Consider the following 24,372-nt stretch of genomic DNA (forward strand, 5'->3'; position numbering starts at 1 on the left):
TTACTGTCTGAAGAAGGTGCTTTCAGCTCTTGGATCCTCGTGTGGGCAGTGTTTTCACAGATGAAGGTCCTTCACAGCCGCTGACTGCAGGCCATTCAGGCCACAGATCCATCAGCTGAGCAAGTGGGTACACTTTGCAGTTTGTGTGCTCAAATTTTGTTCTTGTATGTCAAGTGTCATCTTTATAAATTTTGTCTTTGAGGTGATAATGTAAAGAAATATGATAAATGACTGGCACGCAGCTCAGTCACCAAAAATTTTAAACTCAACGTAAAAAATATTGCCAACCCCTGAGCTGCCCGGTGAAGTGCTTCTGTCTCCTGCTGCCGTTGCCGCACAGCTCGTCTGTCGTTCTGCAGTTTGCGAGACGCGTAAGCTGTCCTCGCCCTGTGGAACCGGTGGAGGACGCCGCGGTGATGCGCAACAGGCTTACGACTGCGCTCACCAAGACCGGTGAAGAAAAGAAACCATTTGGGGACAACAACAAAAAAACAGTGAAAACTTGAAGCCCTCTTGGAAAGATAATGAAATTAACCCTGACATCTGAAAGTGCTCTTGGTGTCCGGAGCTGGGCTCCGGACAGCCTCTCCTTGCCTTGAGTGTTTTAATGAGAGCGCGTCCGTGCCTCTGACGCCTGCTGCGTCGCCGTGCCGACGCCGTGCGCGGTGGGAGCACCGTGGCGCTCGTCTTCCAGGAAACGAGCCTTGAATTCATCGTGCCTGCTGGACGGCGTGGTGCCGTTTTTCTTTAAAAAAAACAAGCCCCGCGGTCCTCGCCGTCCCATTCCGGTCTGCGGGACTCCGTACTCCCGGCTGCCGCTTCTCACCGTTTAACGGAAAGGGAAGGAGAAAAATAGAAGGAGACGGCGCAAACGCAGGGGTTTATAAATGAAACCAAACGGCGAGAACGGGGAAATTTGTCTCCGGTGTCCGAGGCGTCACTTTAAGTTCTCTCCCGTCGGCGCAGGTCGGAAGGCGAGAGGGAGCGTCTCGCCGAAGCGGCCCGGCTCGGAGGAGGATCCAAGAATAACCCCGGTGTTTTTACAGATTGGCAGCTTTAGTAATTGCAGAGATGCGGAGGGCGGTTGGGGGGGAGGAGGGGTTCTTGGCGCTGGGGTCGCTCTGCAGCGCTGCGGAAGTGGTTGGCGGAGCCGGAGCCGGAGCAGGCCGGCTGGCCGGGCCGCCGGAGGTTTCGGTGATGTAGGGAGCCACGCGTCATTGCCTGAATTAGCAGAATTGGCACGAGGGAGTCGCCGCGCCGTGCCAGATGGAGAGCAGCCGCACAGCACCAGAGGAATGGGGATGAGAAAAGCAGGAAAGGAGTGGGCAATGGGGATGGGTAATGGGTAATGGAGAAATTATTTTGGATGTGTGTGATAGGAGTGGGAAGGGAGGTGGAAATTGGTACGGTATATGAGTAGGTAAAGAAGGTATGAATGGTGAATGAGGGTGGGAGTGGGGAATGGAGCTAATAGGGATATGAGTGGGAAAAGAGGATAGGAATGGGGATATATGTAGGAAAAGAGGATAGGAATGGGGATATATATAGGAAAAGAGGATAGGAATGGGGATATATATAGGAAAAGAGGATAGGAATGGGGAATGGGAATGTAAGTCAGAAAAGAGAAAAAATTATTATTAAATTGATTTGACTGAATTGCATTCCGTTTAGAATTTTTGCTAATTGCCTTTTCTATTCTAATGAAAAAAAATGAGAGAATATTACAAAATGAGACAAGAAAATTGTGCAATAACTTAATTGCCGATGGATTATTCAGAAGCAAGGGAAATTAAATAAATGCATTTTATATCATTATTAGTATTGAGAAAATTGTCCATCATTTCCCAGGCAGCGGTCCTCTAGAGACTGCTAGTCCGTGGGAGAGGGTGGTGACATCACAGTTGTCTCAGGGGAGCGGGGCTTCCCATTGGGTCGCTGTGATGCTGGAGCAACGTTAATCAGCTGAACAGCTTCCGAAGGCGTCCCTGAGCAGATCCCACGCGGTTCTCCCCAGACGGCCGCTAGCGGGCAGCCGTGCGGCCAGCACGCCGGGGCCGACGGTGAAAACCTCCCCGGGGGGGAGGAGATCTGCTCGCGCCTTGTCATTTAGCGCCGCGACCGACCGCGAAGCTAACTAAGCTAACGAAGCTAACCCCACAGCGCGCCGTGCGGAGATGAGGTTCGCCTCCGCTCCGTGGCCCCGCCCGCGCCCGGGCCGTTGAGTTTGGCTCAGACCGCTCCCGCTGCGTGGCCCCCCGGGAAGCGGACTAGCCCCGCGACGGTCCACGGAGTGCCCCGGTCCAGTCCCTCGTCCTGTGTGGGTGGACTGGGGAGTGGAGGCAGCTGCATGGGACCTACCTCCTTTCAGCGTGTAGGTCACGTGATGGCCTAAACACTGAAATCTTACGCTTAATCTGTGCCTCCACAGGCGTATTTTCTTAATGAGTTACGGTACGGTTTTCATAACGTGAACAAGTGCCGTGTTAGTATCCTGCGTGGGCACGTTTTTAATATTATTCTTTTAAACTCTCCTTGCTGAGATAAAAGAGCACTCTATTTTTGTTAGTCATATTCCCCTGCCTTGTGTGTGACATGTGTTCTCATTACTGGGAGATGTGAGACCTTTGATAAATCATTCTTGCCTTATATCCCTGCCTCCTCCAGCAGCACAAGAAACCTAATTGAAATTCTCCTCTCCTCTCTTCTTTCGCTCTCGCTTTTTTCTCTAACTGCCTCGGTGCTGACATGTTGCATTTTCTGCCTTCTGCACTGTTCCAGCTCCACACACATACACACATACACACACACATGTACACACACACGGGCCCCAGTACGTGCACGCCGAGCTGGCTCTTCAGCGGTAAGAGAGCATGCTCTTAAACCCCTTCACCGCGCCATCTGCGGTTCTAAGCTCATTGTTAGGGAATTAAGGGCTCTTCAGAACCCAAGCCTGCCCCTAACATTATGTCGCCATTGTAAAAAAAAAACGGCTGAATTGAAGGGACGGTGCAGGCAAATGAGAGGGCTGAGATTGGGGGTTAAGTCGATGAGGAACTGGGAAGTGTCTCACGTTCCAGGAGACAAATTGTTTGATAGCCGGTCTCAAGAAACGAAAGTGCGCTGAGCAGGAGTTACTGCCAAGTGCAGTTAAAAGTTATATTTGACTTGAGTGTCAGTTTGAATCTCAGCTGCAAGCACGGTTGCTGTTCTGTAGAGAGGACAAGCAAACATGGAGGTCAGCATCTTAGGACCATAAGAACAGCATGTTTGGTGACATATAGACTTGTACTTACCTTGTACCTACTGCCTAAAGAGGATCTAGCACTAGGCCTATATCAGGCCTGTTCTTGAACACCCCATGGGCCTCAACGTCATGCTTTGGCAAGCCATTCCATGCATTGACTGTGTGGGGAAAAATACTTTTTGATATCAGAGCAAAATGCTCGCGCAACTAATTTCTACTCCTGCCCCCTGAATGACATCATTTAAATTTGAATTATCTCAGTGAACACTTCAATTCATTTTTAAAAATGTAAAAATCCTCAGTGAAACCCCTTCACTTTTAACTTGCTGTAATAATCTATGAGTTTACTTATTACTTCAGATTCACATTTCATACCGGCGGTCAGTGTAGTTGCTCTACTTTGGTTACTTTGGTTGGTTTTGGTTGAGCTCGGTTACTCCTTAAATCACTCAGCCAGGTCGGCCCACGGTGAATCCATTCCCATCCACTCCACAGTTTTCTGGACCAGGTTAGGTCACCGTGACCCCACCGTACAGTTTATCTCCTCGCTGACAAGAGACCCGTAGTGGAAATAAGAGTTCAGTTGAAGCTTGCGCCACCTCTTGCAGCTTTGAGTCATTTTCACACTCTTTTTCCCACCAGAGAAGCACACTGTTTCCAGAGGAAAAGGTCTTTATCGTTCGTCACCTTGTCTTTCTAAACGATTTTGATCATTAAGTGCGCTGAAAGTGAACTGATCGAGCAAGCTGGGAAAAAAGGGGCTTATTTTAGGCGTCTTTTTCTTTCAGCTATTGCTGGTTTTTCTCTTATTATATGGTGCACAGTGCCTCACCTGAGAAAATTGTATTGGCTGTTTTTTTTTTTTTTTTTGCGTAGTGGTGTGGTGCATGTGATGGAAGAGGTGAGAGCGATTGAAAAATGGACAAATCACAATGGCCATTCGGGTCCTTGTCCCTCACGAGGCATCTTATATAGCGAAGCTCGCCCTGTTTGGGTGACCTAACATGTTGCACCCCTTTTTTTTCAATAAAATGTATTTATTTGGATTGCAGTTGAACTCTGCCAGATAGAGCCGCATATTTTAAACTTGAGCATCTACATCCAGGTGGTGGCACAGATACTGTCGGAAACGTGTCATAGGTACACAGCAAGTGAGGGGAAGAGCAATCCTGCATATGTCACTGTTTAAATAGGGCCCCGCTGCAGTTCAAGCTAGCTATAATTGCTATCTTATTATAATGTCAGCAAATTGTATTACACCGTTGTTCCTTAAAGAACAACAAAGATATTCTGGCAAAATAGACCAGACAGGACACGCCTGCTGTCCTTATGCAGTTACCGAGTGGACGAAAGATCCAACTCAGTGGCCTGAGGTGTCATTCCCTAACAACTTCAGTCTTATTGAATCCTTCGGTAAAGAACCACATCAACTACAGAACGATCCATGACCACGAAAAGCGGACGCACGTTAGCTAATGACCATAATCGAACGGTTTCACCTCGAACATTCAATTGCAGAAGCCATGTTAACAATGTCATTGTGTAGGCTGGTGCCGTTAGCTGTTGCTAGCCGTGGGTTTATTGGCAATGAATAAAAGTGCAAATCCTGTAACTAAATCTTTTTATCACACAGCAGCTTTTGGCATTTTGAAAATGGCAGTATTTTAATACAAGGTTTTGTCCTAATTTAAAGACTTTAAAGTTTTCACCCTCAGGGGTTAGGCCTGGAGAGCGTATGACGTTTTTGTGGGTGTGCCCGCTCTTGCTGACTGGATCTATTTCGAGCGCCTAGGCGAGATGTTTCAGGGTTTCAGGGGTTTGTCCACTGAGTTCAGCATTAGGCGATATGAATCGCGTCCGCTGCTCTGATAGCCCTCGGACGGGATGGCGCTGAGGTTGACCTGCGCTCCCAGCATGCTCGCTGTTCGGCCTCCATCGCGGCCGTCCGCTCGCCCTGAACTAGCAGCGATGTTGACAGAACGCTTTTCCCCGGGCGCGCTGGGGGAGAGGGCGGCCCCCGACGGGGGCCAACACGGGGGGCAGGGCGCTTCTGAGTGTACCCCCAGGTAAGAAACGCTGCGATTATTAACCCAAGGGAGTAGCGATGGGGGTCAAGTGTTGCGCTTCACGAAACAACAGCCAGGGGTACAGCTGGGCTCGAGTGGAGCATGTGGGGGCGGAGGGGGGGAAGGGGGAAGGGAGGAGGGAGGGGGGGGATATGAGAATGTCATTCCGTTATCTGTGTGTATGAGAATGTCACCCCATTATCTGTGTGTATGAGAAAGTCACCCCGTTATCTGTGTGTATGTGTGCATGGTGGGTGAGTGTGCATATGCACAACGACTAGCGTCGTCCTACTTCATCTCGCTTGATTTGGATGGATTTAATGTACAATTCACATAAATAAAGCCTGAGCTTATAGAGTGGGATCCTCAGATGAGTTCAGAGTGATAAATAGGCAGGAATTATAGGCCTTATCGTCTTATATATATCCGGGACCTGGGCTAGCCGTTGCTCATGGCGTGCGTTCCAGGCGGGTCCTGTCCTTCCTGCGCGTTCCTGCGGCGGCCACACGCGCGGTCAGAGCCCCGTTTGTGCGCCTCGTGCACGGAGAGGTCGCGGCGCGGCTGCGGCGAGCGGACAGGGCCGCCATTCAGCCGGGGCCTCGGCTCTGCGCCCCTTTCTGCCTCGGCGTGCCCCTCTTTGAGAGAGCCCCAGATTCATGAACTTCGCCCAGCGCCCCTCAGTGGTCTTTTTATTCGGGCTCCCAGTCGCCGCTTCCACCGCTAGGCCGTGAGCTCGGAGGGCGACACCATCCCTCAAATGTTACCCGTCCGCAGAAGATGTATGTTTTTATTAGCTGTTTTTTTTTTTTTTGTTTGCAAAGTTTTGTTTGTTTAGGTACGATTTAGGAAAGGCGAGCGTTGTTGGGCTGAGTGGCCTTTTCTCGTCATTATGTTCCACTGGTTTAAGGTTTGATAAGTAATATCTTCCCCCCATAAAATGCTTAGTCTTAGTGATTTCAGGCGGGGAGAAATTATTTATCAAACCATAAACCAGTGGAAGAGGCGCCCCAGGGTATAGGACTAAATGCAAAAACGCAATCCGTCGGAAGTTCCCCATCCGCAGAACATGTAATTTTTATTTGCTGTTTTTTTTTTATTTGCAAAGCTTTGTTTATTTGTTTGCAAAGCTGCCTACACACGCACTATTTGTGGCTGGTGGGCTTGAAACTTGTGGAGGCAAGGGTTAGGAGGGGAAATGCATCTTATCCACTGGTATAATGTTTGATAAGTAATATCTTACCCCCCAAAACACCATAGTCTTAGTGATTTCAGGGTGGAAGATATTTCTTATCGAACCTTAAACCAGTGGATAGGAGGAAATGTATTGGACTAAAACAGTGTTAAAATTCGCAGCTCTGATACCAGGGAGACTGTGAGCTTCGTGGGGGACGCGATCCATCGGAATTTACCTATCTGCGGAAGAGTTCTTCCTCTATGAGCAGCACCGTCCCCTGCTAACTGCAGACGCTGGCTAGCCGGGAGGTCAGAAAAATTGAGGTGAAGGGGGGAGGGGGGCTTTCTTTCCCTCCGTTCTTGGGGCCCTTGAACTTTGCCATTGACCTGTCAGAATCCCTCAAGCAGCCAATCACCTTACCCCATGCCGTTATTCATCCTCCTGCGGTCTCTGGAATTTGTTTAATATGCTCCGTTCCCGCTGGGCTCCCTGAGGTCTGTCTGCACCTCACAGTCCGAGGCTCCTGTAGTTTTTTTCTATGACTTCAGGATAGTAATATATTTTTATATTACTCAAGGATAGTAATATGTGAATAGTCTTTTTACCCGTGCCGTTTGGCGTTTGATTATTAGTGTGGCACACCGAAGACTCAGTACACCATGAACTGCGTGAATTGTTTCTGGATGCTCTGCTGTAATCTGAAGCGGTGAAGGTTCTGGAAGTGTCTGAAATTCTGTTGGTGCTGGATGAGGACAAAGGCTCTGGAGGTGTTGGAGGTTCTGGAGAAGTGTATTTTGTCCATTTTGGCCCACTCATCAACCGCCCTCAGTCAATTATGCAATGCTCATTGATTGGCTGCCCGTTATCAACTGTGTAATATAAATTAATCTTTACTCTGACGTGAAAATTATGATCGTTACTCTCACTTCGGGTGATTGAGCAGATCTGGGACTCCTCTTGTGCGATTTTCTCTCTGTCTGGGCCCCAGTCTTCCACCCCACACCCCCCTTCCAAATCCACACACTCTCCCTCCTCAATCCACCCCACCTCCCCGAACCACACGGTCTCCCGCACCGATCCTCAACAGTCTGGCAGGTGCCGGCTAACTTGCCTTTTCTCCCCTGTCCTCTGTCAAAATGACTTCAACACTGGGTAGGAAGGCTGCGTCTCCTTAGCCTTCTCTCAGCACATCTGAGACGCGGGATCCTGGCGTCGTTTTTTTAAGAATCGTCGACTTTCCCATGATGTCAGTGTTCATTTTGATTTCATCGCAAAACGATCCCAGCTGGCCGCGAACGGCCAAACGCGCGACCCCAGGGCCTCGCTCGTCGGATCGCGTTGAGCATTGGCTGCAAGAGGCCGGCGCCGGCTTTTGGCGGACGCGACTCCTCCCAGACGGCGGAAACGATGCAAGGCGAAGGGCACTAGACAGCGGCTCGGCAGGGTCAGAAGGGGAACCGGGCTCCTCAGTTAAGAGGTTGCGGGTTCAGGTCTTGGTGGAACGCTCCTGTCGCACCCCTGACTACACTTCCTGTCTTGAATAGTTTTGGCCTGTGTCAGACCTCTATGATGGATGAATTGCAAGTGTCCGACCCGAGCGCTGTAACCCGTCCCTGAACAAGCCCGCCTGCCAAAAAATAAGGAAAGAAGGGGGACAAAGACGAATCGAAGAAGAGTGAGAAGGAGGAGAAGTCGTATCGAGCCGGCGAGTGAGATGGTCGCTCTGGGGTGAGAACGTGCCGCTTGGCTTGGCGGTTCCCTCGTGAGTCGGCTGTGCGGAGCGGCTGTCTGCTATCGCGCCGGACGCGTTCTCTCTCTCTCTGTCATCGCGGGGATCGCACGGCGGTGTTAGCGAGCTGTTAGCGAGAGCCGCCCAGCCGTAGCGGGCTCATCCCGCCACGGGGTCAGGCGTACGACGCGCTCTCTCTTCTAGGACGTGGCTGCGAAAGGATTCGTTTTTTTCCGATCGAGATGAAAACATAAACGCCCACATTAGTCTTAGATGTGCATTTTTATTTGTTATTTATTTATTTGCGAAGCTGCCTACACATGCACTATTTGTGGCTGGTGGGCCTGAAACTTGTGGAGGAAAGGGTTGAGAGGGGAAATGCATTGTGCAAAATGTGTATAGGACTAAAACAATGTAAAATTCCTTATTTCTGTGGAAGAGAATGACTTTACAGTATATTTATGTAATGGATAAGTTGTTAAACATCTCATCAATTTACTGTACCACAGATCACTCGAGTATCACAGGTGCAGAACTTCTCCAGAACCGCCCGCGGCTTACTTTAGAACCGGTGTCCAATTTTATCTGAAAATTACCGGTGTGGGTGCAGGTTTTTGTTTTAACCCAGCATTACGATGCCTGATTTAACTAATTAACTAATCATGGTCTTCAATCAAGTGTCTTAGAGCTGGGCTAAAGCAAAAACCCACACCCTGCACCCACAGCAGCTCTTTTTGGTACGATTGGACGCCCCTGCATTAGAATCTAGCTTGCAGTTAAATAGAAGCCAGGGTACATCAGGATCTAATTATCAGCTAACTACCAACTAGCAATCGTAATGTGCAGCAATGTTACAACAGACGTGTGGCAGTAAGTCATGCGTGAGCCGGTTTGATAAACCAATCGATTTCTGCTACCATCCTTTTTCAGTGGTTAAAATTGCATACTGTAACATTCTACTTGTTCTTCTCATCCAAGCTGATCCGTAGGGTTTTGGTCTCTGACCCTGACAATGTGGAACAAAGACCGGGTCTTGTCTAGTGGTTTCAGAACTTGCATATTTCTAGCTAACTAGCTAAATGGAGCGGCCTCCACTGCAGTACATCTCGCTCTAGTTTCGGGATCATTTCGAGTCTCTCCGCCTCGTCTCGATTTGAAATCTTTCTTTGATAATCGCCGCACATCAGCCAATCGCCGCTGCCATCTCGAACGTGAGCGTAAACCTGCCTCCTCCCCACAGCCGGCGGGCTGCTGGTTGAGCCGCTCCCCCAGCGGGCCCGGTGGAGCTCGGCGCGGGCGCGAGCTGAAGCCCGGTGGATTACGGTCGCGGGTTTGAGCCCGCGCTGTGTGATTAGCCGAGTGTGGCGGGGATTACGCTGCTATCGGTCTCTGTTGAGCTCGGTCTCCCAGAGGCGTCAGGGATTTAAGCTCAGGGTTACAGGCTTTCTCTGGTCACCGGTTCATTATTAGCCGATATACCGGACCCTCTGTGTTAACGGAGCGTGTGTGATGCGTGCTCTATATCAGTAAACGATATAAATGGAGACGTGATACAGCAGAAGCTATCTCTGTGTCTCTAAAAGCGAATGACTTGTTTGCAGCTGTATTTTTCCGTTGATGTTCTTCGAGTCGGCATTGAGAAGCGCATGCGCACGGACAAAAGGGGAATGCGAAAGTGACTGAATCAGTCCCATTGACTCTCCTCTACTGCATTCTCGGTAGTTATGCCTCCTGAGAAGGCGGTTTTCGAAACTGGGTCATAGCATAAGGTCTGATCATGTTTTTGGCCTCGCTCTGCTACTGTGCAGCCTGGCTTTCATATGACTGTGATTGTGCACAGTGCGGTAGCAGAGCGCTCTCATAGTTTCAGCTTTCTGTAAGTGCTCTGGCTCTCGTGCAGTTAGGTGCGTACTGACAGTGCTGTAGTGTCTGTTTCGCTGTCCTGGTTTCTGAGGCGTTGGTCTTGGTCGCAGATGGTCTTCGTGTTAAGGAGAGTCTCGGCCTGTGGGGACTGTGGGGAAAGAGAACCTCGTCTGAGTCACGTTTTGAACTCGCCCTGAAAGTGCAACTTGAGAGCAATTTGTCTTTTCAGCAGGGATTCCAGAGGCCTCCTCCAGTCACGATCAGAGCAGTGCATGATGGGGCTTTTCTGTGGCCCCTCCAGACATGTCTGTCCCCAAGCATCACGGGGGAGTTAAGCGGTCTCTTCCGGTCAGGATCAGAGAAGTGCACCGTGGGATATTTCAGTGGTGTCCTCGAGTCGGTGCCGTTGCAGTGCATCTTGGGGGGATTTCACTGGTCTCCTCCGGTCAGGATCAGAGCAGTGCATTATGGGGGAACACAGTGGCTTCCTCCAGTCAAGATCGCAGCTGTTTCATCATGAAAGGTTTCCTCTCCACCCCTCCCCAACAGCACTCTCTCAAACAGAGAAAATGAATGAGTCATATTCTCAGATGGTGCCTTTAAGATATTTCCCCTGATGTTTCTGACAGACGGTGGAAAATTCGGCCACTTATTTCTCTGTTCCTTACGAGCTCATTATATTCATACCTTCCTTCCCCCCTTCACTGTGGGAAAGTTTTCACGTGAAGTTCTGAGTCGACTTTGTTTCTCTGTCTGCCTGAGCTGGAAGAGCATTGGAGCTTTTATTCACCTGTTAAGTTCCACTTCATAAATATTGTTTGTCCATGTATTTACTGAAAATATGCACCGTTTCCCTTGGTATCGGTTGCGTATCGACAGCTCTGTGCTCGGCTTCCAAACGGAAGTGAATGGATGCACAGCGCAGCTTCTGTTTCCTTGCCACTGCGGGTTTTTTTTTTTTAGGTCAGCTTTACTTTTCATCAATTTAGAAAAAAAAAGACAACGAAACACAGCATCAGCAGCGGCCGCCGTGTAATGCAGTAATAAGGCTATGCTAGAGTGCATTATTAATATTGGCTGGCGCTACGGAGAGGGGACCAGGAGTAATTATCTGTTTATTGGCTCGTGCAGGATTCGCTAAACGGGCTGTCCGCCCCTCCCGCCCACCCCCCGCACCCTGAGCCGTGTAATATCCATGGAAACGGGGGCGGAGAATAAAAGGGGGCGGGCCGGGAGGGCTCTTAATTTGAACAAACCGAATTTAGCGGCTGGCCCCAGAGGACTGGCTGGTGCTGAATGGAGCTCCGGATGTGCGTGTTTCCAGCTGAAGTACGGGGACGCATTGACCGCGTATTCATTTCAAAAACACACCCTGCCGATAAAGCATTTATCCGTTAAATTCAGCCGAGAGTAGTGAGGGTGGTGAAAGGAAAGGAGACGGGAGGGGAAGGTTGATTAGAGAGAGGGAGAGAGAGGAAGGGGGGAGAGAGGCACAGTGAAATGTGTGAGAGAGAGAGGAGGGAGAGATAGAGGGAGAGTGGTATGGGGCAGAGGGAGGGAGGGAGGGAGGGAGGGAGGGGAGCTCTCTGGCGTGACGGTGTCCCCGCAGGCCTGGTTCTGATCCATTGTGCTGACGCGCGCTGATGGTGGAGATGTGTGTCTGTAATCACCGTGACGTCGTGTCAGCCGGCGCGGCGGCGCTGCTAGCGGCCGCGTTCTGCCAAAGAGCAACGGCCTGAGCACACGACGGCCTGAGCACACAACGGCCTGAGCACTCAACGGCCTGAACACGCAACGGACTGAGCACTCAACGGCCTGAACACGCAACGGCCTGAGCACTCAACGGCCTGAACACGCAACGGCCTGAGCACGCAACGGCCTGAGCACGCAACGGCCTGAGCACACAACGGCCTGAGCACTCAACGGCCTGAACACGCAACGGCCTGAGCACTCAACGGCCTGAGCACGCAACGGCCTGAGCACGCAACGGCCTGAGCACGCAACGGCCTGAGCACACAACGGCCTGAGCACGCAGCGGCCTGAACACACGACGGCCTGAGCACGCAGCGGCCTGAACACACGACGGCCTGAGCACCACGCCTGAGCACGCAACGGCCTGAGCACGCAACGGCCTGAGCACGCACGGCCTGAGCACAAGGGCCTGAGCACGCACGGCCTGAGACACAACGGCCTGAGCACGCAGCGGCCTGAGCACACAACGGCCTGAGCACACAACGGCCTGAGCACGCAACGGCCTGAGCACAACGGCCTGAGCACGCAACGGCCTGAGCACGCAGCGGCCTGAGCACGCAACGGCCTGAGCACACAACGGCCTGAGCACGCAACGGCCTGAGCACGCAACGGCCTGAGCACGCAACGGCCTGAGCACACAACGGCCTGAGCACACAACGGCCTGAGCACACAACGGCCTGAGCACACAACGGCCTGAGCACACAACGGCCTGAGCACACAACGGCCTGAGCACACAACGGCCTGAGCACACGACGGCCTGAGCACACGACGGCCTGAGCACACGACGGCCTGAGCACACGACGGCCTGAGCACGCGACGGCCTGAGCACGCGACGGCCTGAGCACGCGACGGCCTGAGCACGCGACGGCCTGAGCACGCAACGCCTGAGCACGCAACGGCCTGAGCACGCAACGGCCTGAGCACGCAACGGCCTGAGACACACAACGCACTGAGACCACGGCCTGAGCACCAACGGCCTAGCACGCAACGCCTGAGCACTGCACACGCCTAGCTCCACTGCCTAGCACTCACTCACGTGCCTTGACTGCACTCACGTCCTCTTACCACTCTCTCTCTCACTCCCTGCACCACGCCTCACTCCGTCCTTGACTTACCACTCTCTCTCTATCCCTCATCCATTCACTGCCTCTGACACACACTCACTCTCTTACTCACTCTCTTTCGCTCACTCTCTCTTTCTCTCTCTCACTCACTCCCTCTCACTCCACTCTCACTCTCTTTCTCTCTCTCTTATTCACTCTCTCTCTCACTCAGTCTCTGTCCACATCTCTGTCAGTGCTGCCTCCGAGTCTCTGCTGTCTCTCTCTTCCTCTCGCTGTCCTTTCTTTTCTTCCCTCGCTCTCTCTTTCTCCGTCGCCCGCTCTCCCCTTTGTTCTGCACCTCTGTCTCTCGTCCGGGTCATATCAGCGGGGTTTCTCTTTCGCAGCCTGTCACCGCAGCCCTAAACGGCACGGCGCGCCTGGGATGCGGCAGAGCGCGTTTTTCAGATTAAACGAGACGGTGTCTAAATTAAACGCGCCCTCTCACTGCTGCATTGCAGGCTTATCCTGGGCTTGTTTAGCATTAGCTCCCCTGCACCTGAGCAAACAAGTGCGCGGCTGCGTTGTGTGCGACACGGACTGTCCTGTGGGGGGTAGCAGCATCTCTGAAATCTATATTGGAGGGGAGTGCAAGGCCACACATTACTTTGTCTCTCTGCTTCTAGTTACTAATATCCAAAATCGCATTAATTAACCATTCCATCACGGAGAGCACTAATGAAAAAACTTTTGCATACACCCCCACCGTGTGGTCAGTTTGGGAATTGCATTTTAGTTCTGAAAGTTCATCCAGAAGGCTCTACTATGTATTTTTCTTTGCATTTTCATGGAGGAGGTCAGCTCGGGAGGTGGACGGTTGTTGTTATTTTTGTTCAGTTTGCTGTCTCTTTCTTCCCCTGGAGGGCTTAAAGGGAAATGAGAAATCCAGCTATAGGAGCGATGGGGGCTGCTCTCACTCTGAGGAGTTTGTTTGACAGGATGTTCTATGGCTGTGCGATGCAGAGTAGACTGTGTGGCCACAGGCTGGATTAGCATGTGTGCGTGTGTGTGTGTGTGTGTGTGCGTGCACATGCATGTATGTGTGTGCATTGGGTTTGGTGTGTGTGTGTTTGTGTGTTGTGTTGGTTCGGTGTGTGTATGCGTTTGTGGTGCTGGTTAGGGGTGTCTGTGTGTGGGTGCACATGCATGTATGTGTGTGCATTGGGTTTGGTGTGTGTGTGTTTGTGTGTTGTGTTGGTTTGGTGTGTGTGTGCGTTTGTGGTTCTGGTTAGGGGTGTCTGTGTGTGTGTGTGTGTGTGTGTGTGTTTGTGTGTGCATGTGCATGTTGTGTTGGTTAGGTGTTTGTGTGTGTGTGCGTGTGGTGCTGAGTAGGGGCGTTTGCGTGTTGTCTTGATTAGGTGTGTGTCTGTGTTGTGTTGGTTAGGGGTGTGTGTGTGTGTGTGTGTCTGTGTGTGCGTGTGCATGTTGTGTTGGTTAGGTGTTTGTGTGTGTGTGTGTGTGCGCGTGTGGTGCTGAGTAGGGGCGTGTGCGTTTTGTGTTGATTAGGTGTGTGTATGTGTTGTGTTGATTAGGTGTGTGTCTGTGTTGTGTTGGTTAGGGGTGTGTGTGTGTGTGTGTGTGCGTGCGTGTGTTGTGTGTGTGTGTGTGTATATGTTGTGTATATGTTGTGTTGATTAGGTGTGTGTATGTGTTGTGTTGGTTAGGTGTGTGTGTGTGTGTGTGTGCGCGTGCGTGTGTGTTGTGTGTGTATGTGTTGTGTTGGTTAGGTGCGTGTGTGTGTGTGTGTGTGTGCGCGTGTGTTGTGAGTGTGTGTGTGTTGTGTTGGTTAGGTATGTTAATGTGTGGTGTTGTGTTGGTTAGGTATGTATGTGTGTGTGTGTTGGTTAGGTATGTTTGTGTGTTTGTTGTGTTGGTTAGGTATGTGTGTGTTTGTTGTGTTGGTTGGATGTGTGTGTGTTGTGTTGGTTAGGTGTGTGTGTGTGTGTGTGTTGTGTTGGTTAGGTGTATGTGTGTGTGTGTGTGTGTGTGTGTGTTGGTTAGGTGTGTTGTGTGTGTGTGTGTGTGTGTGTGTTGTGTGCGTGTGTGCGGTGCTGGGCAGAGCTGTGTGTGCTTTAGTCCCTGGCTGACTCACTGCTCTCAGACTGCAGGATGCTGGGGGACGGTGCGCTGAGCCCCAGTCTCTGTGCTGCCGAGTCCCGGCTGAGGAGAGGGGAGAGCGGAGAGGGGAGAGGGGGCTGCGTGTGAAAGATGGCGCCCCCGCACACATTACTGCGCCAAATTAGGCCTGTCACATCTGTGAAAGGCTGCCGCGCGCCGCGCCGCGCCGGGCGGGAAGCCTTTACATCTGAGCTCAGCCGTCATATCTCACTCTGCCACACGCTCCGCACTGAGCGCGCTCCGCTCCGGGGAGCCCCGCCCCCGGCATTGCCGCCGATGCTGACTAAACTGAGCCTGATCACTGTAATCAGATCGTCCCTCCGCCCCTGCGCCCACCTCTCCCTCTCTCTGTCTCACTCTCTCTCTCTCTCTGTCCCCCTCTTTCTCTCTCACCCCTTTCCATGGCTCCCTCTTCCCCTCTCACTCTTTGTCTTTCTCTCACCCCACTCCCTCTCTCCCTCTTCCTCTCTCACTCTTTTTTTCGCTCTCCCTCTTCCCTCTCTCTTTCTCTGTCCCTCTCTACCCTCAGCCCTGAACAGATGCCTTCCGTTTTGCGCTTTTACGCCTCCTGCTTTCTGATCTCGTTTCCCTCTCCTCCTCCTACGCGGCGGTCCTAGGGCTGCTCGGCGGCGTGGCGCGCTCCCGCGATCCCGCGAGCGGAGGCGAGGGCCCGGCGCGCAGCGGCCTCGGTAACGAGCCCTCTTAACGAGGGTCGCGCTACGTCAGAGCGCTCGCGTCCTCTTTCATACCTCGTCACATACGTCACACCGCGGCATAACAGAGCCACGATACTCACGGGCTCATCGTGGCGTCCGGTCTGGGATTTGAACCCGCAGCTGCCTCGCCATAATCGCTAATGTGAGATATTTGATTAAAAAAAAACAGCTTAGCCTTTTTTTTTTTTAACCGGCTCTGTTCAGTTGCAGTTGTGTGCGTGTGTCCTGTTCCACACTCACTTTGACCTTGGGGATGAAAGTGAGTGTGGAACAGGATTGCGTAGGCAGTCAGGTGTAGGCGGGAATGATTAAGTGGTCAGGTGCAGGTGTTAGAGGAGTGGAGATGCAAAGAAAATGGTTTGATCTGTCCGTAGAGCGACTGGGTGCAGCCAGGAGTGACTCGGGTTAAGGCCCGGACTCTCGGGGTCGCAACCAGAAGGACAGGTCTTGTGCGCCGCTTAGGCCGCATAACGCTGGAACCAGAGGGTTGTCGGTTTGACTCCCAAGGTCAGGTCCAAGGCTGCTGCACTACTGGGCAAACTGTTTTTGTTTTGTTTTTTCAGCCCAGATTTCTGCTGTAAATTTCTGTCTGCATTAAAGGAGCGAGAAACACCCAGCATGGGGAATCTGGACGTCGCTGAAGAGGACCGTCTGCTTTAAGCAAATAAATTGATGCAAATATAATGAATATAATGAACTTAAAAAGTGTTCATTACAACACGATGGCAGCTCAATGGTGTGTGTGTGTGTGTGTGTGTGAGAGAGAGAGGGAGAGCGAGAGAGAGAGAGGGTGGGCGTGAGTAAGATTTTGTGATATTGTACTGTTTCCGTGTTACGAGTATAGTTTGCAATGCAAGTATTGCGTTATGTTCATCATGCTACTGAAGTCGTATTGAGGGTGAGATTATGGGAGAACGGGACAGATGAAGGGAGAAAGCGATGGAGAGAGAAAGGGAGGGAGAGAGGCAGATGAAGGGAGAGAGCGATGGAGAGAGGGAGGGAGGGAGAGAGGCAGATGAAGGGAGAGAGCGATGGAGAGAGGGAGGGAGGGAGAGAGGCAGATGAAGGGAGAGAGCGATGGAGAGAGAGAGAGAGGGAGAGGGGCAGATGAAGGGAGAGAGCGATGGAGAGGGAAAGGGAGGGAGAGAGGCAGATGAAGGGAGCGAGCGATGGAGAGAGAGAGGGAGGGAGAGAGGCAGATGTTGGTTGTGTTGCGAGCGGTCAGGTGTTCGGTTCCTTGCCGTCGGGCGTGGCGGCGCGCAGCGGGGAAAGCCAATTAGCCGAAACGACCGAAGCCTCGCCGCGGCGTCTCCGCTCATCTGTCCGCCCGTCGGGCGGGGCCTCTGGTGGTCGGCCTGTTAAAAGAGGAAGCTTGTTTACCATAGACGTCCGCTATCCGTTACAGCGGCATATGGCTCCCATCAGCAGCGCGGTCCTGCGCTCTGTAATATTTCATCTGCGTCCCGTACTGTTTGAGCCTTTCCTCCTCTCCCGCCCGCTTATGAATTTGGACTGTTTCTCCCCAGGGCTGCGGGATGAATCAAGATTAGGAGCCACTGTGGAGTCAGCAGAATGAATGATCTCTCTCTCCCTCCCTCCCTCCCTCCCTCTTCTCCCCCTCTCCCTCTCCCTCCCTCCCTCCCTGCTGAGCTCAGGACTGTACTTTATTAATGACTTGTGCAGTGCGCGGGGTAAAAATCTGAGAAACGGTGCCTTCGAGAGCCGCTGACAATTAAGCGCGAAGGGGCTTTTATTTAGAAATTTTTTCCCCTCCACGGAATCCCGCAGAGGAACCGCCCACGCCCCAGCATCCCGAGCAGAGGAGGCGGCGGGCGAGGTCGCGGGGGCGGAGTCAGCCGACGGAATGCTCCGTAACCCGCAGAGCCGCGAGTGAAACGCGACGTGGGGCTGCCCACCCCTGGAGAGGAAAGGGCGGGACCGCGGTGTTGGGGGTGGGGCGGGGGGGGGGGGGTCAGGAGGGACCGGCGCCTCTCCCAGGGAGCCTGCCCTCACGAAAAAAGATAAATAAAAAATCTGAAAATGTGCAAACTGTTAATCCTCTGATGTGGAATTAATTGGCTGATTATGATTAAATAAATGAGCTCGGGTCTCTCGCAGAATGATTAATAGGGAGACAGCCCATCTGGCTGGCTGCTGCATGGATCCCTCTGTTGGTGTACTTAAAAGGCCCCCATTAATGCAAATATGCGTGAGGCCCTGTACGGATAAATGGAGTTCAGCATCAATCAGCTTCATTATCAGAGCTCTTCCGCTTTATCACATTAGCCTGCAGTATGTCTGACTAGCGCGTCGTTTGGGACGGAGCGGAACTCTGCCTGCGATCGCGAGGCGAGGACGTAATCGAACGCGCTCCGAACCTTCCCGCCTGCCGGCAAAGGCCCCACGCAGGGGGGGGAATTGGGGCGGGGGGACGGCGGATGGTCGCGGCCCGGCGGCCCCGGCCACTCTCTCTGGCCTCCACCGAAAACGGTGCGTATCGGTCGGCGTGGGAGCGACGGCGTCTCGATCCGCCGGGTTGAGCTCCAGAGCCTTCTCTCTATGCTGGAGCGCGTCCGTCCGGGACAGCCAAAGTCAAAAGGCTAAGATTAAGCACAGGGAGAACGCCTCTGTCCTGTGCGGATGGGACGATGAACGGTAGCACTCCGCTGTGGCCAGTTCTTCATTTCTTTAGCCGCTCGGGTCTACTTCTGCTCCTCACCTTCATCCCCCCGGTCCTGCTTGCCGTTTGCCGATCTGTGCAGCGTCTGCGCTTGCCTTAACCCTTTGAAGAATAGGGTTGGAATGTTTTCGTTTTTTTTCAGAATTCTGTGTCAGTGTTCTAGAACACCGCTTTCAGTTACCAGCAGCGATTGTTACATCAGCATTAGAACGTCCAGTTAAGAACATTCTAATCACGTATCTGTGGTGTTAACTCCCTCCTTCCCTCCCTTCCCGCTCCCGCAGGAAGTTCTACTACATCACGCTGCTGCGGGACCCCGTCTCCCGCTACCTGAGCGAGTGGCGGCACGTGCAGCGCGGCGCCACCTGGAAGACCTCGCTGCACATGTGCGACGGGCGCACGCCCACGCCCGACGAGCTGCCCGCCTGCTACGAGGGCACGGACTGGTCGGGCTGCACCCTGCAGCAGTTCATGGACTGCCCGTACAACCTGGCCAACAACCGGCAGGTGCGCATGCTGGCCGACCTCAGCCTGGTGGGCTGCTACAACATGTCCTTCGTGCCCGAGAAGAAGCGCGCCCAGCTCCTCCTGGAGTCGGCCAAGAAGAACCTGCGCGACATGGCCTTCTTCGGCCTGACCGAGTTCCAGCGCAAGACCCAGTACCTGTTCGAGAGGACCTTCCGGCTGCGCTTCATCCGCCCCTTCGTGCAGTACAACAGCACGCGGGCGGCCGGCGTGGACGTGGACAACGACACCATCCTGCGCATCGAGGAGCTCAACGAGCTGGACGTGCAGCTCTACGACTACGCCAAGGACCTCTTCCAGCAGCGCTACCAGTACAAGCGCCAGCTGGACCGCCGGGAGCAGAGGCTCATGCTGAGGAGCCAGGGCGGGGCGCCCGCCCGCCGCTCCCGCCCGGACGCGCCGGGGGCCGAGGGGCCCGAGGAGGGGTCGCGCCTGCCCACCGAGGACTACATGAACCACATCATCAACAAGTGGTAGCGCGGGCGGGCGGAGGGAGGGAGGGAGAGGGAGGGCGGGAGGAGGAGACAGAAGGTCCTTCTGGCGACCGCGCGGGAGGGATCGCTGATGTTTCCGTTCCCAAATTATTCATTCACGGTGCCCTTAATTTCCCCCCCTCCCCCCCTCCCCCCAGCCCAAGGAATGGAGTAAATATGACTGATGCACCCCTCTCCTGCTCATCAAACACTGTATCATTTTTATGTATGAAGAGGAGCTTTGTATTTAAGAGCTTTGTATCTTGTCAGGCACTCAATTACCCATAGTTCCTAGCAGTTCACTCTGAACCGTGAGGCCAGGGCCATCTATACCTTGGGGGGGAGGATTGGTTGGGCAGAGAGCCCAGTGGCTGAGACAGTGCACAGATCTGCATGAGCTTGGGTGCTCCTCAGGACAAAAGCAATTTCAGATAATTTGTAAAAATAAAAGAAATGTGTTTTCAAAAAAAAAAAAAGTGTTTCGTTAAACACTGAGCGAACGCGCGCTTCAGTGACTGTTCACGCTTTTGTAAACGATGGACGGTAAATGATGGCTTTTTGCGGAGGGAAGGTTTAATTAGAGCAAGACCAATCGGGCAGCCTGAAACGCTTTTTGAATGCAATATAATAGCTTCTCAGATCATTAACGAGAGACCTTTTTATAAAATGGCCTTTTCCCCTTTGTTTTTAAATCACCTTGAAGCGGTATATGGATAAGGAAGTCCCGGCTTGGCAGGGTCGTATTAAATTTGTCAGTCTATCTGGATCAAATGTCTAATGGTGTACTAACGTATTTTATCAGAGATTTAGAGCTATATCTTAATATAAACAGACTTTTTTCTGTATAAGTGTTTTTACCAGTTTCTTTAATACATGTATAAAATGGCCAGTCATTCCAGTGTTCTCGTGTTTATGGCATTTTGCAGGGGACCATTCGATTGTGAAGGTGGTGTCTTGGCATTGATGACTTCTGGAAAAATGAGCCACAATTAACTGTCAAAAATCTTTAAGGGTTGAATGCTACTATTGCTACTATTTTATTTTATGAAATTCAAGTCCTCTGTGTCCTACTTCAAGGGTCTGTCAAAGGAATGGATTAATTGTATTCCTGTAGTACACCAGTCCCTCTTTGCTGCCCTCTTGCTGTGAAGAATATAAAGGCAGTCCTGAGTCGTGTTGCCTCCAAAAACCTGAGTCAGTCTGCAGGGCTCTCTCTCTCTCTCTCTCTCCAGGTCCTGTGTGTGTGTGTGTGTGTGTGTGAGAGAGAGAGAGAGAGAGAGAGAGAGATGGAGTATTCTGGGTTTAGATTCCAGTATGGCTGCTGTGAGGACTTTCCCCTGGGTTATTTTGGGAGTGCTTTATTTACCACAGATGGCTATGTAATAACCATGTCAATATCTGGTGATATTTAAATTCTACAGATGGTATTAACTGTCACTGCAAACAGTTATGACGGAACTGCTACTTTTTTTTGTATGCAACTCATTGGTGCTCTCTGGTTACTGGTGTTTCTTGTCGAAACGAACTATCCTTTATGTTTGTGATCACATAGTTTTCACAAAAACTATCACCAACAGAAAAAAACGTACCAAATAATGGCAATAGGGTGTACGTGATTATTTACATACTGTGAATTAAAGCTTTTGTCCCCCCAATAATATATTTTTTTCCTACATGTAAGTGAGTTTGTTTCCACCGGTGAAGTTTGTTTTTATTTATTTTATTTTTTTTTTCGGTCCTTTTCTTTTGGTTTATTCTCATAAACATGCTCCTTGGCATTTCAGATTTCAATTGTTGTGTATCTGTAAAAAGCTCTGTCAGAATGAATCGACAATGTTCCAGATGGGATGCTGTTTGCTACCCAAGGCCAGCTCTTTGAAAAGTCTTAAGATGGCTTCTGCATTGTATTGTTTTAATTGGATGCGCAAAGAAACAAAACGAAACTTGTTTCAACTCGATAGGTTTCATGCTTTTGCATTAACTGCATATTCATAATGCATACATAACATATCCATAAGCACTATGTAAGAATGCCACAGCAGCTACGTAAGTGCTTATCTTGCATTTGACATTTCGCACAAAACAGAAAGTGATCTAAACTGTTCATGGTGTGCAATGGTCTTACTCTACTTTAGTAGAAAGAGCTTCTACCGCAAATGGTATCTACAGAAGTAGGATGCATTATAGTGGTCATTTTAATTTGGTGCATGACCTCAACACTTGCACTGCATTTTGTAGATATTTTAGAATCTGTAATTTTAGTATACTATAGTTTTTTTATTTATTTTTTAATTGTAGTGCATACGACTGTGTTATGTATGAATGTAATACATTACAGAACTATATATGTTTTTTCTCATGGCAACTGATAATATTGAGATTCCTCTGTTGCAAACGCCAGTGCAATATAGATATAAAACTGATCTGTGTTGGGTTTTTTCATTGTTGTCCATAAATCAGGAAAAGGTCTGCAGGCTAGTTTTATCCCCAGAGTCTGTTTCTCAAAACTGGATTTAACCTTGACAGGAACCAAATCCATTATGGCTGTGTGTGGAGTCCTCCCATGGCATCATGGGACAGTTTGGACCAAGTCCTCTGTGCCGCCAGTTAGCCCTGATCATGTGACCAAGCAAGAGAGACCACTTCAGGATGACCCTGCCCCTTTCTCATGAGCCTGGGATCAAGGTCCTTTCATTAACTGTACAGAGGGGTTTGAATTTCGGGGTTTTGAGACTATGGGGTGGGATGGAACAGGGGAGCTTGTTACCTAACGCCCAGTGTGAGGGATGGTAAAAAAAAAAAAGAGTGGAACACATTAAAGTACGTTCCCAGTTTGTGCCCTGCTCCTACTGTGATGTGAGTATTTTTACCATTCATGCAGAATGGATCATCCATCATCCAGCCAACATTAAAGAGATTTCATTTTTTAAAGAAATCAAGGAGTCTTGCCTTTCTTTACTGAGTGCTTGGGGAAGAAAAAACTATTCAAATTTTCTTTTGCATTTATTATTCTTTTGTTACAATAGTCATAGTTTCTGTGCTAATTTATGAATTTTGTTTAATTGTTCCCTGTCACAGAGGATTCACTGTAACATATTAAATTAGTAACCCTCGTCACACACCTATCTGTACATACAGTATCACCCACACTGAGACATCCACATTGAGCTATGACTGAGAGCTCTTGTCGGCTGAAAAATAATCCTTCTCTTTCACTTAGGGAACCACAGAAAACGAACACCATTATTTGAGGGGAAATCGCGTTGAGCAGAAAACCAATAGACGAATGTTCACAAAAGCTACAAACACTACTTGCAGAACAGCAGAGAGAACATTGAGATTAGTCTTGAGAGATGTTGTTGACGTATTTGCATAATGGAGTTTTGATGGTTTGGAGCGGACATAGCAAATGGATATTTTTTTTCTGATTTACAGTCAAAAAGCTTTCTAGTAGAGTGCTGTGGTACGCCTAAAAATGGAAAGTTATAAATACAACTAGAACCCATTTTCACTTTTTTGATATAAGAAAATCTGATCTGAATTTTATGTATGAAAATGGCTGTGAATTAACTTCAAAACCTAAGGTTTTACAGATGTGTATTAATGACCATTTTAGGAAATGACTAAACAGATTATTAATAATGTGCATTGCCACTTCATAAATGATGTAACGATGCCTGACTTGTATGCATCAATTACACATAGTTAAAATGCATTACTAGGAAAGGAGTGAAATTGCTGGTAATTGTAATTTCCTGAAGCAAAAGAAAGCACATGGATTTTCTAGAACAAACTGATCAGAGTTTGCTGTACAAGGTGGATGCTGTATTTAACTGAAGGTATATTTCCAAGTATATAACACAAGATGTATGCCAAAGTATTTAATACAAGATAAACGGCAAAGTGTTTAACACAATCTATTCCAAAAAGTATTGGGTTATAAGGGACGTCAAATTGTTTTTTGGAAACATTTTATAATATTTCACACTCACACCCCAATGAAACAATTGAATTTAGTATTGGCCGCATTTTCCTCTTTAGCATTGTCTGGTTTGTTTTCACCATTTCTGGAAGCAGAGCCTGAAATTGGAATCAAAAGGCATGCCCATTAAGTGAGAAATCTCGGCCTTTGAGTCCCGTGACATAAACCTAGGTCTGATAAATGGCGGTAAACTCCGCTTCGCTTGGCAGAGAGCGCGAAAGTAATATGTTTTATGTCGAATGAGCTCCGTAGGGCTATGCGCGGCCAGGTTAGCTTTTGCCCCATCGTTGACATGATTGCAATTCCAGAGTCACAGTAAAATCACGCAAGCAAGGAGTTAACTGGAAAAGCACTGATGCAAATCAGATTAAAAGCCCTGCGCACCCCCATCCGCTCACCGCTGCCACAAGCCGCTGTCCAATTCCTTGATCTACGGCGCATGGAACCTTGACCCCATATTAAACAATCTGGTTCATCTTTGGACCTGTCATACTTGATCTACCGTTTAATTCGGGCCGAGAGTGTGGCTCCTTGCCCCTCCCCACCCATAGACTCCTGGAAGACCTCTTTTACCCCCCATCCTCCTACCCCCACCCCTCCCACCGTGCACTAAATAGCACGCGTGACCTGCACAGGCCAGGGACCTGACTCTAATAACCTTAGAAATCAGGGCGGCTGTTGCCGTGCCTCCTCGACAGTGCGCTTCCTGCGACACCGGCCCCCGCCCCAGGTCCAAGTGATTTAGAGAATCAGAGCAAGGGCCCAGCCGCTCCCTGGAAGGTCAGGCTCTTTAATCTGTTTGGCTGCTTTGAGATTTTCCCTTCAAAGTGGTGTGTGCGCTGCAGACACTTCCAAAGGGAGGGAAATCCACAAGCTGGGATGGAAGGATATCCATTTTGTTTTATTTCATTTTTCAGTGCCGTCAAATTTTGTGTCATTCGTAAAATTCT

General features: G+C 50.3%; 1 protein-coding gene across 1 annotated transcript in view; it reads left to right on the forward strand.

Annotated features, from left to right (window-relative positions):
* LOC135253316 (heparan-sulfate 6-O-sulfotransferase 1-A-like) overlaps window positions 1–22,375 on the forward strand; it is a 117,189-nt gene extending 94,814 nt beyond the window's left edge. The window contains exon 2 of the mRNA XM_064332442.1: window positions 18,727–22,375. Within this exon, the coding sequence (XP_064188512.1) occupies window positions 18,727–19,444 (718 nt within the window). The 3' untranslated portion in view covers window positions 19,445–22,375. The remainder of the gene's footprint in view (window positions 1–18,726) is intronic.
* The last annotated feature ends 1,997 nt before the right edge of the window (window positions 22,376–24,372 follow it).

Source organism: Anguilla rostrata, chromosome 4 (genome assembly GCF_018555375.3).
Source record: "Anguilla rostrata isolate EN2019 chromosome 4, ASM1855537v3, whole genome shotgun sequence".
Classification (NCBI taxonomy): Eukaryota; Metazoa; Chordata; class Actinopteri; order Anguilliformes; family Anguillidae; genus Anguilla; species Anguilla rostrata.